General features: G+C 45.4%; 1 protein-coding gene across 2 annotated transcripts in view; it reads right to left on the bottom strand.

Moving 5' to 3' along the window:
• The window catches only part of TRIO (trio Rho guanine nucleotide exchange factor), a 356231-nt gene that overhangs the window by 157194 nt on the left and 183700 nt on the right, over nt 1-15337 (bottom strand). For both annotated transcript variants that reach the window (XM_041731545.1, XM_041731546.1), the window contains exon 11: nt 8609-8800. In XM_041731545.1, the coding sequence (XP_041587479.1) occupies nt 8609-8800 (192 nt within the window). The remainder of the gene's footprint in view (nt 1-8608; nt 8801-15337) is intronic.

Raw genomic sequence — 15337 nt, 5'->3', positions numbered from 1 at the left:
GCCACCTATGTGACCCTTACTCTACAACTTGCCTAGATGAGCGTCTCTGATTCAAAAGGCTCATATTAAAACCCATGAATGCAATTTCTGTGATGGATGTTTTGACTTATTCCTGCTGACATGTTTTGGGATCCTACGTATTCTATAGACCCTGGCCTAGACTCTAATAAGCATGCCTCCCATGCCAATCCACCCACCCACAGGCTTTCTACATGGGGACGGATATGTATTGGGGAAACACCAACCCCAGCCTCACTGAGGTCATCCACTAACAACCTCAGTGATGACAGTCTCACTGGCAAGGCTTTTAAGGTCACCACAATTATTTCTGCTGCATCAAGTCTGCCCTTGCTTTGTGGCAATCTGCCCATTTTCAAGATAAACAGCTCTCCACACAACAAAGACGAGTTTTCAGGGTGCCAGCGTTCCAATAAGTAATGTTTCCAGGTGTTACATTGGGACATAAGAGTTCTGCTACATTAGCAGAGTCACTTCAAAGACATGACTACTGCACAGGCTGCCCTCCTACAGAAGGGGACACCAGGGATGAAACCCACCCATCTGCTAGGCCTCAGGTCCAACCGAGGTGACTGACCTACCATCTCCCATTGCCACCACTAGCAGCAAGTCTGGTCCAACCATGGGTCTGGACTAGAAACTACTTCTTTACTCAACAAACTGATGAGTAATACCTTACTATCAGAAGCACTTTTCTGGCTGGTACCTTCCACTTGGGGAGCAGCATGGTAGGGTAAGGACAGGGCTGGTCTTCAAACCAGAACCCCAGTAAAGAATAAATTAACATGCTATGACTTGTTCACATCTTTCTCTACTGGTGGTTTATAAACTGCCTCTTCTAGAACTCTGCCTAGGGCTGACCTTGCCTGAGTGCTGTGTGACCTCTGCCTTCTGGATCTCCAGCCTCCTGGCTTTTCTCCTGTCACACTTCCATAAAGGTCAACAGACCCAATCATCAAGTTCTCTCACCACCAGGGGTCTAATTTGTCTTGCAATAGAGACTTGAACTCACTTAGAAGAAATAAGTCCTTTCTTCTAAAATCTTCACTCATTTTGATCTTTCACTTCTTCTAAGGCAGTCTGAAAAGCAGCCTCCTTGAGGTGAACAAAAAAGCAAAGTGAAAGTGGATGAAGTCTACTTTCTACTTGCATCCATTGACTTCACTAGTGCCAGGCAGAAAGCCCAGCCCTTCCTTGATCTTGGGGTTCTGAATTTTGGGCTTCAAAGAAAGGAAAACAAACAACAAAACAAAAAGCTTTTTCTTATCTAGAGCTTTTAAGCTTTCCTGACAAAACCCTCATATGTTGCTGGCAATCAATGTACCACTTAATCAATAACAACAATAATCAGTAACAAACAATACATGCTAGAAATGCATATGGATGATGTACTTTTCGCAATTAACTGAAGATCTATCCCATTTAGTTTAGGAAGCCAAGTATCAAAATAAAAAATTAAGAATATTAAAAATGCTCTATTAAGTAACAGTCTAATAAGTAAACCAGGTCATATATACATCCATTTTCAGCTGGGCATTTTAAGACCTATCATATTGCACTGGCTTGACATTCTGTTAAAGTGCCTCCCTCCTTTTTTATTACATTAATTGAGGCCAATCTACAAACAACTTAAAGCAGACACTTCCAACTCTCCATCAAGGGCTGACACTTCAACAAGAAATTGTAAAATTCAGAACTGGTGCAGTTTAGATTTTCAATTCCTGCTGTAATACTGAATTACAAATAAAAATAATATCATACATTACTTATTAATTCATTTACTTAAAATCATCTAAGCAACCATTATGTGTCAGGTATGTTAGAGTTTCCTGTAATCCTCCACACTACCGCCTAATTTCTCTGTTGACATAAAAATTTTCTCTACCTGAAAATATTGGACCAATATTAAGAGAGAAAATTCATGAATTTAAACCAGTTTTAAACTACTCTACAGATAAAAAACTTGTTTTACATGAAATTATTTGGATAAACGGGACTTCCTTTTAGATAGTAACATCCCTCTGTCCCCCACAGGCTAACAAAAATATTTTATTTTTTTAAAGATTTTATTTATTTTTTCATGAGACACACAGAGAGAGGCAGAGACACAGGCTCCCTGCAGGGAGCCCGATGTGGGATTCGATCCCAGGACACCAGGATCATGATCTGAGCTGAAGGCAGATGCTCAACCAACCACTGAACCACCCAGGCATCCCATAAAAATGTTTCATATGTATTTATTTGGTGGGGGGGGGGGTCACTTATTCTGTAGCTCTGGCTGGTAATAAAAGTAGTGATGCGTACAAAGTAACACATGTCAGTATGGAATGACCCATGAGTAAAGATTCTTTATAAAAGAGCTGACCCTGTCCTGATAGAGTGGGGCTAGACACGGAGCTTCTGAGTCTAGAAGGATTTCAACCTTTGATCCTAAAGAACACGACCAGAGCACGGTGCTTTTCAGACAGAGGGCACCAGAGTAGATCATACAGTTTTGGTTAAGCAAAGATAAGCCAGGAAAAGATCAGATTATACCTAGGTATTTATACCTTTGCATTTCACATTTAAATCTGCCTCATCCTGTGTTCAACAATTATAGACGGGTGAGGAGGCAAAAAGGATGCCCTGTACTGGCAGCTGCTACAAGACAGGCACTAGGGTAAGCTACTACATCTGGAGCTTTACTCAGCTGTTCCTCCCACCCCAGAGTTTTAGTATTCCTATTCTGGAGTTGCGAAAGCCAAGGTTCTCCGAAGCAATTTGTCTCAGATCACTCAGCCAGTTCAGGGGATGTTACACTTTAATATACTTTGTGAGTTATTTTAATAAAGATGATATTTTTACAGAAAAAAAGCTTGAATGACAAGACGTTTTTTTAAAAATATATATGTATACTTCTACCTATGGGAAAATGACCTCTTTTTTTTTTTTACGATTTATTTATTTATTTATTCATGAGGGACACAGAGAGAAACAAAGAGGCAGAGACACAGGCAGAGGGAGAAGCAGGCTCCACACAGGGAGCCTGACGTGGGACTTAATCCCGGGTCTCCAGGATCATGCCCTGGGCTGAAGGCAGATGCTAAACCACTGAGCCACCCAGGGGTCCCCCCCCCTCTTTTTTTTAATACCAGACACTGTGGGACCCAGGAAATTTAACAAAATCCCCTACTCCTGGACAAGCAGAGCAGGTCTGACTCTATTTTGGGCTGCACCCGCCTTGTGCTGACCTGCTTATTACTTAGGGCACTGCCCCACCCTAGTCAGGACCAGGGCACACCCTAACCGGAGATCCGGCTCAGCGGACCAGCATGACTGGGCAACTTTCTGCCTATCCTATGGGCCACTGGCCCCTATAAAGCTGCTACGCCTTAGTCTCGGGGTCCAAGTCCCTGCTCCGCGGTGTCGGGTGCACTTGGACCCAGGCTCGAGCTTGTAAATAAACCCTCGTGTGTTTGCATGGGTGTCGGCTCCTTGGCGGTTTCTCGGATTCACGATCTTGGGCACACCACCACCACAGAATATATGAAGACAAAGTGCTAAACCTGTTGATGGCAATCGAATGCCCAAAGCCAAATGTAACGTTCAGTCAGCCAAGGGCTGATGACACAGTAAATGGTCCTAAGCCCTTAGCTTCCCTTGTTTTCTCTGGCCTGGGGCTGCTTAATTGCTCATTTGTATCTACATCAGATTAGTAAATCAAAGGGATCAAATGCTTAAGAATGGAAGGAGAGAGCTACTAGGGAACTGAATATTAGGCATAAATTATTGAGATTTCATCATTTAAAGTAAACATCCTAAGATACTATGCATTGGGGCTTAACCTTTCCCACTGATAAATGTATCAAAGCGATCCTGGACTTTTGAGAAGTTACAAAGCTAGAGCTCACTCCCCCATTGTTAATGGGGATGTACATGCCATTCTGAAAAACAGTTTTTTGCTCTTTTGGAACAACATGAGCTTATCAGAGGGCCCAGCAGTGACACTCTTCGGGCATTTACCCCAGAGAAATGAAAACTTCAGGCCACGTGTAAACCTGTGCATGATGGTCTGGTGTCTCCTTCTGTAATAGCCAAAGACTGAAAATAACCAAGCTGTCCTTTAATGTAATAGCCAAAGACCGAAAATAACCAAAACTGCCAATAGTTAACACATGACATATCCATACCATGAAACACTACTCAGTAACTAAGAGGAAAGAACTACTGATGGATCTCAAGGGAATTACTGTGGAGTAAAAAGCTTATATGATATTTGATCTTGTTATATAACATTTTTGGTTATGCTGGTTGCCAGGGGTGAGAGATGCAGTCGAGGTTGGGCATGAACAGGAGGTATACCAATTCTGTAGGATTCTGCATGTCGAAAATGGTGGTAGTTACATGAATCTGCACATGGTAGCAGCGCACAGAGCTAACCACATGAGTGCACACCTGCAACACCGGCACAAGCTCCACGGGGCATAGCAAAGTCACCTCAGTGCCTTCCTAGTGAACTGCTGTTAGACAAGGCGTGACACTGGGGGAGGCTGGGAGAAGGGGGCATGCACCTCCTTGTCCATTTCTTTTTTGCCCAACTTCCCACAAGCCTACAATTATTTCAGATTGAAAGCTAAAAAAGAAACACAGGAATATGTCTGCAGTTATCACATACGTCCCTGGAGGCATAGAGGTAGGGGTAAAATAGCAAAGGAGGAATGAGTAATCATCTTAGACAATGCAGACACAGGAGTCATCAGCAAAAGTGCAGCTGAGAAGGCCAAAATGAAAGGCTTGAAAGTTGGGGATCAGCCTGTAGAGGACTTAGCACAGGACGGGTCGGGGAGCTGGAGGACTCAGAGAGCTGACCTGCCCCTCACCAGGGACTGTCCCGCTCAGGGAATTGAGGGGGCGGGGACAGAGACAGGCCCTCGCTGGGAGGCCAGGCGGAGGGAATGGGCTCTGCACTGTGACTGCCAATGATGACAAGAGTCCAATCAGAGGGCCTGGGAACAGCCACAGCATGTGACCACCAACCCTCTTCCAGGTGAGATTCTTAAGAATTCCCGAGCTAGCACTGAACCAACATCACCTTGACCCAGCATCTTTAAAGTTACTTGTTAGTGAGATCACCTTTGAATACGTGCTCATTTCCTGCAAAAAGGAAAGTGTAACTGCCGTGCTCCAGAAAGGGAGAAACAAGCACCGCTCAACACCTGGAACGAGCAGGCGAACGTGCGCACCGCCACCGCCACTGCTGGGAGAGCCTTTGTAAGTTAACTTCCAGAAAGCTTCATGATTTGCCTAACTGAAAAAGACAAACTACTTTTTCTTTCTTCCTTATGTAATTTTATTTTTTTTTAAATTTTTTTAAATTTATTTATGATAGTCATACAGAGAGAGAGAGAGAGAGGCAGAGACACAGGCAGAGGGAGAAGCAGGCTCCATGCACCGGGAGCCTGACGTGGGATTCGATCCCGGGTCTCCAGGATCGCGCCCTGGGCCAAAGGCAGGCGCCAAACCGCTGCGCCACCCAGGGATCCCTTCCTTACGTAATTTTAAATTGCATGATCTGCTTGAGAAAAATTAACTCGGAAAGCAGAGATCTTTCAACAATTTTCTATTCCTCTGATATGTTAAACTATTTAGTAACTTCATGCAAACATGTATTTAATTAGCATGGCTTCCTCTCCTTGGCCCTTCTGTCACTTTCAATCTTGTTTTCAACTAATTAAATTTATTCTAAATGAATCTAAGTTTTCTTTCAATAACCAGTTTCAAAACACAATGACTGAGGAAATCATTCCTTCCTACATAGAATCTACCAAATAGCCCTGTGGGTCTTGGGGCATGGCAGGGCACAGACAAAGCAGACAAAGGAAAATTCTGGAGCTGGTCAGTAAACATATGAATGTACTCAGAAAGCGGTTGGGGCTCAAAACGATGTCCAAGCAAATCGCAGGGAAGAATCAGGTGGCACTCAGAGCCTGTATGTGGCCGGCTTCCCGGTGTCTGCACACCCAGCTGCCCCGGCCTGCCAGGGCCCCCTGCAACTAGCCACCAGAGGCATCCTTCCCTGGCCTCGGGTCACTGTAGGGACACACACTGAAGAAACAAGTCAGGAAAAACGTGCCAGTTTCTCTGCCACTGTGAAAGTTTCTCATAGACAAACGGAATAATGAATGTGCTGAAAACTCCTGAACCACCTTTAAACCAGTTTTAAGGTCTCCTTAGTCTATCCACATCATAAATTCTGGTGGTTCCCATAGTGTTAGTCAATGGAAACAAAAGTGTTTTCACTTTTAAATCCATTTCCAAGTCTGGTGACAAGACAGGCCCCACCGTTGGCTAACTAGAACATTTATATTCTAAGTTTTTTTTTTTTTTTTCTTAAAAATGCTACCAATGTTGTAATAACCAATGAACACCAACTGAGTCTCTGGGGGGACAGCTTTTGTAAAACTAACTTCCTTGAGTGTCTGCTTTTTGAAAACCATAACGAAGTTGAAAAGGTGACATAAACCATAAGTACTGCTTCATATAAAAGGTCCTCTCTGTCCTAAAAGCAAGCTTAAGCTTAATCTTTACAAATCCTGAAGATTATTTCTAGGCATGTCACAGAGATGAGTATCAGATGGCCACCACATGGCTCCAGACCCCTCTCCAACAGCACAGGCCAGCCCAGGCCACGGCAGCCCCCACCCCAGCTGCCACACCCTGTGCTTCCCTCCAAGCTCCTTGCTGCTGCCTGCCTGTCTGCCCAGCTTAGTGAGCAAAGGTGTCATCTGCTTTTTTCAAACAGACCATCTTCTCCCCCTCAGCTTGGGTGTTCAAATGCATAAGATAATGAGAAGCTAACATATCAATACTGAGGAGAAAGAAAGAAATGCCCAACTGTACTGCAACTCAGACAAGTGCTATAAGAGGTGCATGTAAAGTGCCAGGGAAATGAAGGGGAGCAGTTTGTCCAAGTTTCAGGGGTGTCAGAGTGCCACAGGTTTGGGGACACTGTCCTGAGTGTGAGGGGCTAGAGGAAAAGTAGAGACCAGGCCATGAGGCTGCTGCGAGCTTTCAGGCCGGTGCCCCACATGTTCAGAGATTAATTGAGGGTTCAAAACCAAGGCTACAACCTGGTCAAATTTCTATTTCTGGCAGCAGTGCAGCAGGAGGCTGGAGGCAGAGCTGCCAGAGGCAGGGAGACTAGTTGGTGGTTACTGCTTGAGTGGAGCTGAGTGAATTCAGAGCCGGCTACCCCAGTAACTAGAAACTGCTGTGGACAAGTGTAGCATTTGTAGGTCTCCTCACAATGACCATGTATCTCCAGAAAAAAAACAGTTTCTTTGTAAATGTTGCAAAGTCTTTTTCAGTGATGGCATTATTAAAAGCAGACAAAGCAGCTAGTGGTGTTGGGTTCTATTCTGATGGCAGTCCCAGGCTCACAAAGTTCCAGCTCTCTCAGAAAGGGCTATTCAGCAGACGGCAGTGCCTACCGCCAGCCTGGGTGAGGTGAAGCACAAGGCCATGGGGGCTCCAGCTGGCACATGGGCTCATGGAGTTTCAGAATAAGAGGGAAGTGTGGTTTTCCCAGACCCAAGCTTAAGTTACAAAATGGCGTGGTTGAGGACTGACTGACTGCCCAAGATCCTAGAATTGGCAGTGAAGTTCTTTCCCCGTGAACACGTCTATTGGTTCCAAATCTCTGATGCCCCTCCCGTGTTTCTCTCCAGCAGCTTTACTCTTTCTAGATCCTTCCTAGCCTGTGGCCTATAAGCTTTCACATGTTCAATTCCAAATTATCTGGAAGGGCTCCTCATTTCAAATTTATAAAGAGCCATGAAGTAGAATTTTTTCCTTAGAAGATACAGTAAAAGTTGAAACACTTACTAAATTTATAAGTCTTTCTTTTCCTCATAAGCTCCAAGAGTTTAATTGTAATTTTATAGGAATTCTACTAAGAACAATACATATACAAAGTACAATTAGTACCAACCTATTTTCCATATACCAAATAACATTATCTCTACAATGAGGCCAGTGTATTAACAAGGGCATACCTACAACATCAGCATTAATATTACTATGGCTACGTTGGCTTTAGTACATTTAAACTTAATATTATATAAAATTCACTTTGATTGGAATCTGCAAGCAATTACACAGTCTGATAAAATCAGAAGTCAACCATGATGTTGGCCACATGACAGACTAACACAGAAAGGAAACCCAGCTCCGACCACAATGTACATGCAGGCTGTTTACTGAGGCTGAAGTGGACATGCTCCAGCCTCTCTCCAAGGTAAAAGCAGCCCCTTTGGCCCTACATTTCCCCACTCACCTACAGCCCCACACCCCTCCTTAGCCAGCCCAGCCCTCTCGGATCCACCACTGCAGACACACTGGCTTCCACCACCCCCGGCAGAGGCACACCTATACTTGTGATGCTGGAGACTAGGAAGACCAGCAAGAAGCCCAGCACGGCCCCGTCCACACCAAGCTGCTCAGTGCAAACAGGCCTGGTCTGCTTTCTCACACCACAAGCAGGCCACACTCTCCCCAAGGGGTTCTCAGAGCCTCTCAGACCCAGGCTCCTTTGTGCATCCTGACACCTTACCTCCTTGACGTGGCTATGAAACGACACTGACATGTCCAGCAGGATCTTGCGCTGCTCTACGCGCCGAACAAAATCTTGTATCCGGTCTTCAAGCTGATGCGCAGCCTGATAAATCTCTTCTGGGTCACATTCCCCGGTCTGAGCCAGCTGTTCTGCTGCTTCTAGTAATTTATCTGCGTTGGTATATGTGTTCTGCATGAGAGAAAATCCAGAGAAACAGAGGTGAATTTTTTTTAAAAACCCCAGCTGGTCATCATAACAGACAGACTGCAACTGAGTCAGTTTGGGACATTCCTGATCATTTCGGTAAATCCAATAGGAAAAAAAAATGATGGGAAGAGATAATTCTAGGAGCTCAAATCAGCAGCTTTTCCCATTACTGCTCTAGACGGTTAAACTCTGAGCCCTCTGGCAAAGCCCTTCCATCTACAGCAGTGGTGGGGTATCTGTAGGCAGCTTCTGGCTGTCCCATGACTCATAGAGGGCCTTCAGTTCCTTGCTGCTCCATGTCCAGAAGACAGCACAGAACACAAATGCCCACTTCACTTTCTCTTCCAGTTTTGTGACTGAGTGCAAAGTTCCAATTTTGTCTCTCAGTATGATGTACGATTTTATAATTCCCCAAGTGTAAGTGGAAAGGTTAGGTTGCAAATACAAGCTACTATCTTCTTACCATGTTTCTACTTATTGGTAATTCTGTGCTTATCTTTTTTCTACTTAAGAGCACATATTTTTTTGAGATAAAGAAAAATAATCATAATGGTTTATATAAAGTAGCTGAAAGCAATGTGTAAATAGGTGTCAAAAATACTTTGAAAGGGCAGCCCCGGTGGCGCAGCGGTTTAGCGCTGCCTGCAGCCCAGGGCGTGATCCTGGAGACCCTGGGTTGAGTCCCACGTCGGGCTCCCTGCATGGAGCCTGCTTCCCCTTCTGCCTGTGTCTCTGCCTCTCTCTCCCTGCATTTCTATGAATAAATAAATAAATAAATCTTTAAAAAAATACTTTGAAAATTACTCCATTTTAATTCATGATACATGAAAGGCTGCAAATGGATTCCACGAATCAAGATGTCTGCTGGAGACCTGACTGTTCATGGAACTGCGGGAGAGAGAGCTGGCCGGCAGGGCCCAGGGCAGCTGAGACAGGAGGCAGGGCTTCGGTGCAGTGTGGGAACAGGGGGAAGGCCTTCTGGGAAGGCCGCAGAGCGGGCCCTCTGAGAATCAGGTTGAGTCCTTCATCCTTCTCCAGCATGGCAGCCCTCGAGCTGAGCAGGGTGGGTGCCTCAGGAGTGGCCCAGAGTGTGGGGCGGTGTCCCCGCTGAGCACCTGAGGCTGAGGAAGGACCAGGGTACCCCTGAGTGGGCAGCTTCCCACTGGGCAGACTGGTCACAACCAGGGACATTCATCTACTAAGCCAACAGGTTAAGGATAATAAGACACAGGGTCCTCACTTCAGAGAAGCGACTTACAAATACGGAAAAGGAGAAGAGCTGAGCTAACCCTATGGCACTGGGCTCAAATGAGAGGTATGGGTATGAATATGTGGTTTTCACAGACGAATGAATATGCGTGTTTGTATACACGCACTCACACATCCTCTCTCCCTCTGTCCCCTGCGAAGATCCAGGAGCAGCAGCGGTCCCACAGCAATAAACCATGCTTAGCACCCAGATTTCCACCTGTAAAATCAGCCTTCTCCTCTTGCAGGCACCAGGGCTCCTGGAGATACAGCTGAGTCCAGGAGTAGGGGGATGGAGTCTGAAACACCTTAGTGTATCCAAAGTAAGAACAACATGGGTAGGTCAGGACACAGAAGGCAGCTTGAAGAGGCTCCCATGGCCAAATCAGGACAAAGTAAGAGCAAACAATGATGGTAACAGAATATAACCCACCAGATACAACTCGTGGAAACCTCGAGTCCATACAGACGTAATACATAAAATTGGATGAGGAATGGGCTCTTTATAGAATTTCAAAGTAGCTCCCCATGAAGTGCTTACTAATTACAAAACGAAGGAGGAGACTCATCATACAATGAAGAAATCTGGCAGAAACCACTTTAACCCAGAGATCAAAGTGATACCACAGGTAACAGGACGAATTAAGATCAGGTGATCGGGGCGGGGGGGAAGATACAAGACAGAAATAGCAACACACACCCTTACTATGCCAGAGCAAAGATGTACGTGTAACCGAATTTGTTCATGATGAAACGTCAGACAAACCCAGAGTGAGGAGCGTTCTCCAAAATAACAGGCTTGCTGCCATCTTCCCAAGTGTCAGGTCACCAAAGCTGAGGAACAACCAAGGAGGTGCTACAGACTCCAGGACCCTGGAGGCAGGACAAGCCAGTGCCACAGGTGACTGAGCACTGGGGTCCGAGGGCTAGCAGGTAAGCCTGCTGCCGTGTTCATTTCCTGATCACGTAGCAGCATCATGAGCATGCAGCAGAATGCCCTGTCCTGGTAGGAAACACGTGCTAAAGTCAGTGGCTCAGGGGAGAGGTCAGATTTCTTTGTGCTGTACTTCCAACTTGCCTGCAAGTTTAAAAAAAATAAAACAAAACACCAACTTCTAAACAAGTGTAAATACAGCATGATAGGCACGAGATGGCCTCAGTGAGGATGAACATGATGCACATTAGCAGCAGTGGGCAGCCCAGGCATCAGCACGGGGCAGAGGCAGTCCATCCCCCAGCTCCCTATAAGTGGGGGTACAGTATCTGCAGGGGATTGAAAGTGTCAATAAAAACCAACAAAGAGTCTGTCTATGGTTTTATCATCACCCTGCTCTCTGTGTGCCACAGCCATGAGCACTGCCTGGGCCTTGGGTCTAATCCTAACCACAGCCCCTTCCACAGGTGAGGAAACGGAGGCATGGATGCTCAGAGGAGGGACTCACCCAGGTCTGAATGCAGAGCCTGTGCCTTTGACAACCCCCCAGATCGCTCAGCTCCAGGGGCTCCTGCACACGGGCTTTCAGGCACTGGTCCACACGATGGTCTCCTTGCCAACCTCAAAAACCATCTCCAGGGGACTTTCCTTCTTGGTATTCTGCACTATTAACATAGGATCTTTCAGAAGTCTTTTTGAAACGAGTGAAGAGATGTCAAACAATCGCTTGAAATATTCTAACTATGGCCAGACATGGAAAATGCACACATGTACATTTTACAGTCTTTGGGAACAATTACCTGAAATGATCTGGAAGTGCAGTTTCCAATCTGACTGCAGGACTTAACAGCACAGTTAAAGAGCTGTCCGTATACTCGATGGGACATATTTGAAAGCTAAGTTATCACAATTCCTGCACGGACCAGAGACAGAGAATTGGCCCACTTCAGAAGAGCTTTGTGGCAACAGAAGTACGTTTGACACAAACGTCCACTCTTCATCCTGTGCAACTCCGGACCTCCACATCGTCTAGGCACAGCCTGACAACCTACCAGGGAGGACGGGGACACCAAGGAGCCCTCCACACACAGGTATCAAACCACTCGGAGATTCCAGATGCTGGGCCCGAGTTCCAATACCAGTCACATCACTGACTTGGTACACCACCTCTGAGCTGCAGGCTGGAGAGCATCACCGCATTATGGACAAATGACGGGGGAGTGAAGTACGAATGAGAAGTGTCCTGATGAGGGAAACAATTAGGATGCTATCAACACCAATAAAAATACATCAGTATCAGCTAACACACCCTAACAATAATTGCAGGGGGAGCTGGGGGCGAGCTATGGGAACTCTCAGTATCATCTTAACAATTTTTCTGTAAATCTAAAAACTCATCTAAAAAATAAAGTTGAGGGATCCCTGGGTGGCGCAGCGGTTTGGCGCCTGCCTTTGGCCCAGGGCGCGATCCTGGAGACCCGGGATCGAATCCCACATCAGGCTCCCGGCGCATGGAGCCTGCTTCTCCCTCTGCCTGTGTCTCTGCCTCTCTCTCTTTCTCTCTGTATGACTATCATAAATAAATAAAATTAAAAAAAAAAAATAAAAAATAAAATAAAAAATAAAGTTGAAAAGTGTATGTGTTCAGGGGCGCCTGGGTGGTGGCTCAGTTAGTTAGGTGGCCAACTCTTGATGTGGGCTGAGGTCATGATCTCAGGGTCCTGGGCTCAGCAGGAAGTCTACTTGAGGATTTCTCTCCTCCCTCTGCCTCCCCCCACCCCCACCGCAACTTGCACTGGCTCTCTGTCTCTAATGAACGGACAAATCTTTTTTAAAAAGTGTATATGCTTATACAGTTGACCCTTGAACATATTGTAACTGTAGAGTCCATATATATGTGGATTTTTTGATGATTATAGTATTGCAAATATACTTTCCTTATGATTTTATTAATATTTTTTCTCTAGCTTACTCTACTATAAGAATACAGTACATTTTATACACACACACACACACACACACACACACACACACACACACACACACGGAATACGTTAATTGGCTATTTATGTGATCAGTAAGGCTTCCAGTAGGCTATTAGATAAGCTTTGGGGGGAGTTAAAAGTTCAACACGGATTTCTGAAACTCCTAGCTGGCTCAATTGGTAGAACATGAGACTCTTGATCTTGTGGTTTTGGGTCTGAGCTGCAGGTTGGGTGTAGAGATCAATTTAAAAATCTTTAAAAAAAAAAATCTTTAAAAAAAATCATATGTGGACTTTCCACTGCATGGGGGCAGGGAAGGGAGGTCAGTCAGTCTCCCTAATCCCCATGTTGTTCAAGGGTCAGCTATATGTGTGTGTGTATATAATACACATACATATAGCGGACTAATAAAGAACAAAAAACAATAAACAACTTTTACCCGTGGATAATCCTTGGGCATTCCCACAATTATCTCATCTAGACCTTCCCTCCAATGAGGCTGGCTTCTGGGCCCCTCGGTAAAGCCCCCACAGGCACAGAGAAAGCTCTCGTGAAGCTCAGCTATTAGCATCAGGCTCTGGCCATGAAGGTTCTGCATACTTTGCCTACAAAGGATCTCTGACTCTCAGAGGCTCAATTTGGGGTGACTCTTCTGGGGGTGATGGCTTTATGGAGACCTGGCCTTCCCAACCCTACAGAGCCTCCCCGTGGAAGCATGCTCTGTATCTCTGGGGAGCACGATGGTGCCTCGGTGCTAAAAGAAGCTAACAGAGCATCACACTTTATGCTGCGCACACACATTTTCTTAAGAGCTAGATCCTTCTTTCTTATTGTCACCACAGCCATAAAGTCGCTTACCTCTCATATTTGATTAGTGGATCGATAGGTTACACTGCCTCCCAGCACTAAACATTTTGTTTCTGAAAGCTTTTCTACCTCTTTATCAACAGATAAGGCTGAGACAATAATCATTCCAAATGACAAGTGCATTTTTTTTAATTTTCAGAGACACTAAACAACATATACTTAGCCCCATTGCTCATTTTATACTTGGAGAAAATGAGTCCACATGACAATTCTCAGGCTTTCCCTGTGCCCCAAGGCCGGGCTGGTGGAGCCAGGGTCAGCATGCAGTGTTTCTGTAAACAGAGCCCATCGCGAATCCTTCTGCCACAGAAGATAATAGATTTCCATGTGCTAGTAAGCATACTGGTCATAAAAGCAGTAGCTTTTGGAGTCCCTGGCCTGTGCCCAGCAATAGCCCTATCACAAGGATGGTGGGGAAAGAAGGCGCAAAGGGGAAGTGACTTGCTCGAGTCAGTCAGGAGAGCTGGGATTGTTCAAACCGCAAATGTCCAGGCCAGGGTTCCTCTTGCAAGGGGAAATGTAGTCCTTAAATTTCTACTCAAGGGGAGGTGGTGTCAAGAAACTGTTTCAGAGCCTGAAGAAAGCAGACTTCTGCCTTCAGCTGGCCTGCCACCCTATCCCCCAAAGACATCTCTCTTTGGCCCAGTTCCTCCTCTGAGAGGTGGGCCCAAATTCCTGTGAGGAAGATTAAAGGAGACACTAGAAGGGCTGGACTAGGACCAGAGTGGGGGTGGGGTGGTTTCCTCCTTTCTGGAGAAGTAAATTAAAGTTGCATAAGTGCTAGGACTCAGGAAATACTGCAGGGCAGATCAAACCTTCCTTTCTCTACAGATTCTTAGCTGCTAGGGTCTGGGACCAACAGAAGATGGTCAAAGGCTATATTTAGATAGAATCAAGGGGAAAAGATGGGTTTTCTTGATCTCAGAAAATACAGGAGAGGAGAAGAACCAAGTATTTCAAGGAATGATTACTTCTATTTGTTTTGTTTAAAAAAACAACAGACTGGAAGTCTGCATATAGGAAACTTTCAAGGTATTTTATACTAGTGTAACAAAAAAAGAATGATGGGCCAGTACATCTACAATCTGTATTAAAATCCCTAGCATCCTGGGGCGCCTGGGTGGCTCAGTCAGTTAAAGATCTGCCTTTGGCTCAGGTCATGATCCCAGGGTCCTGGGATGACCCTCAAGTCAGGCTCCCTGCTCAGCGGGGAGTCTGCTTCTCCCTCTGCTGCTTCCCCTGCCCCCACCACTGCTCATGCTCTCTCAATATTTCAAATAAATAAATAAAATCCTTGATGGAAAAAACAAAACAAACAAGTGTCCTGAATCATTTAAAAGGCCCACAAGTTCCCAGTGATCATCTTTTCATCCACAAAGGGAAAGCACAGGACACAAGCCTGTCACCCCACTCCCTAAAACACACACAGGTGAGACAGAGCTGAAATACGCTACAACATGATAAAACTCACAACACTAAGAACAG

The sequence above is a fragment of the Vulpes lagopus genome, chromosome 17 (genome assembly GCF_018345385.1).
Source record: "Vulpes lagopus strain Blue_001 chromosome 17, ASM1834538v1, whole genome shotgun sequence".
In the NCBI taxonomy this organism is placed as follows: Eukaryota; Metazoa; Chordata; class Mammalia; order Carnivora; family Canidae; genus Vulpes; species Vulpes lagopus.
The sequence above is the reverse complement of the archived record's forward strand: the minus strand, read 5'-3'. Positions and strand labels throughout refer to the sequence as shown.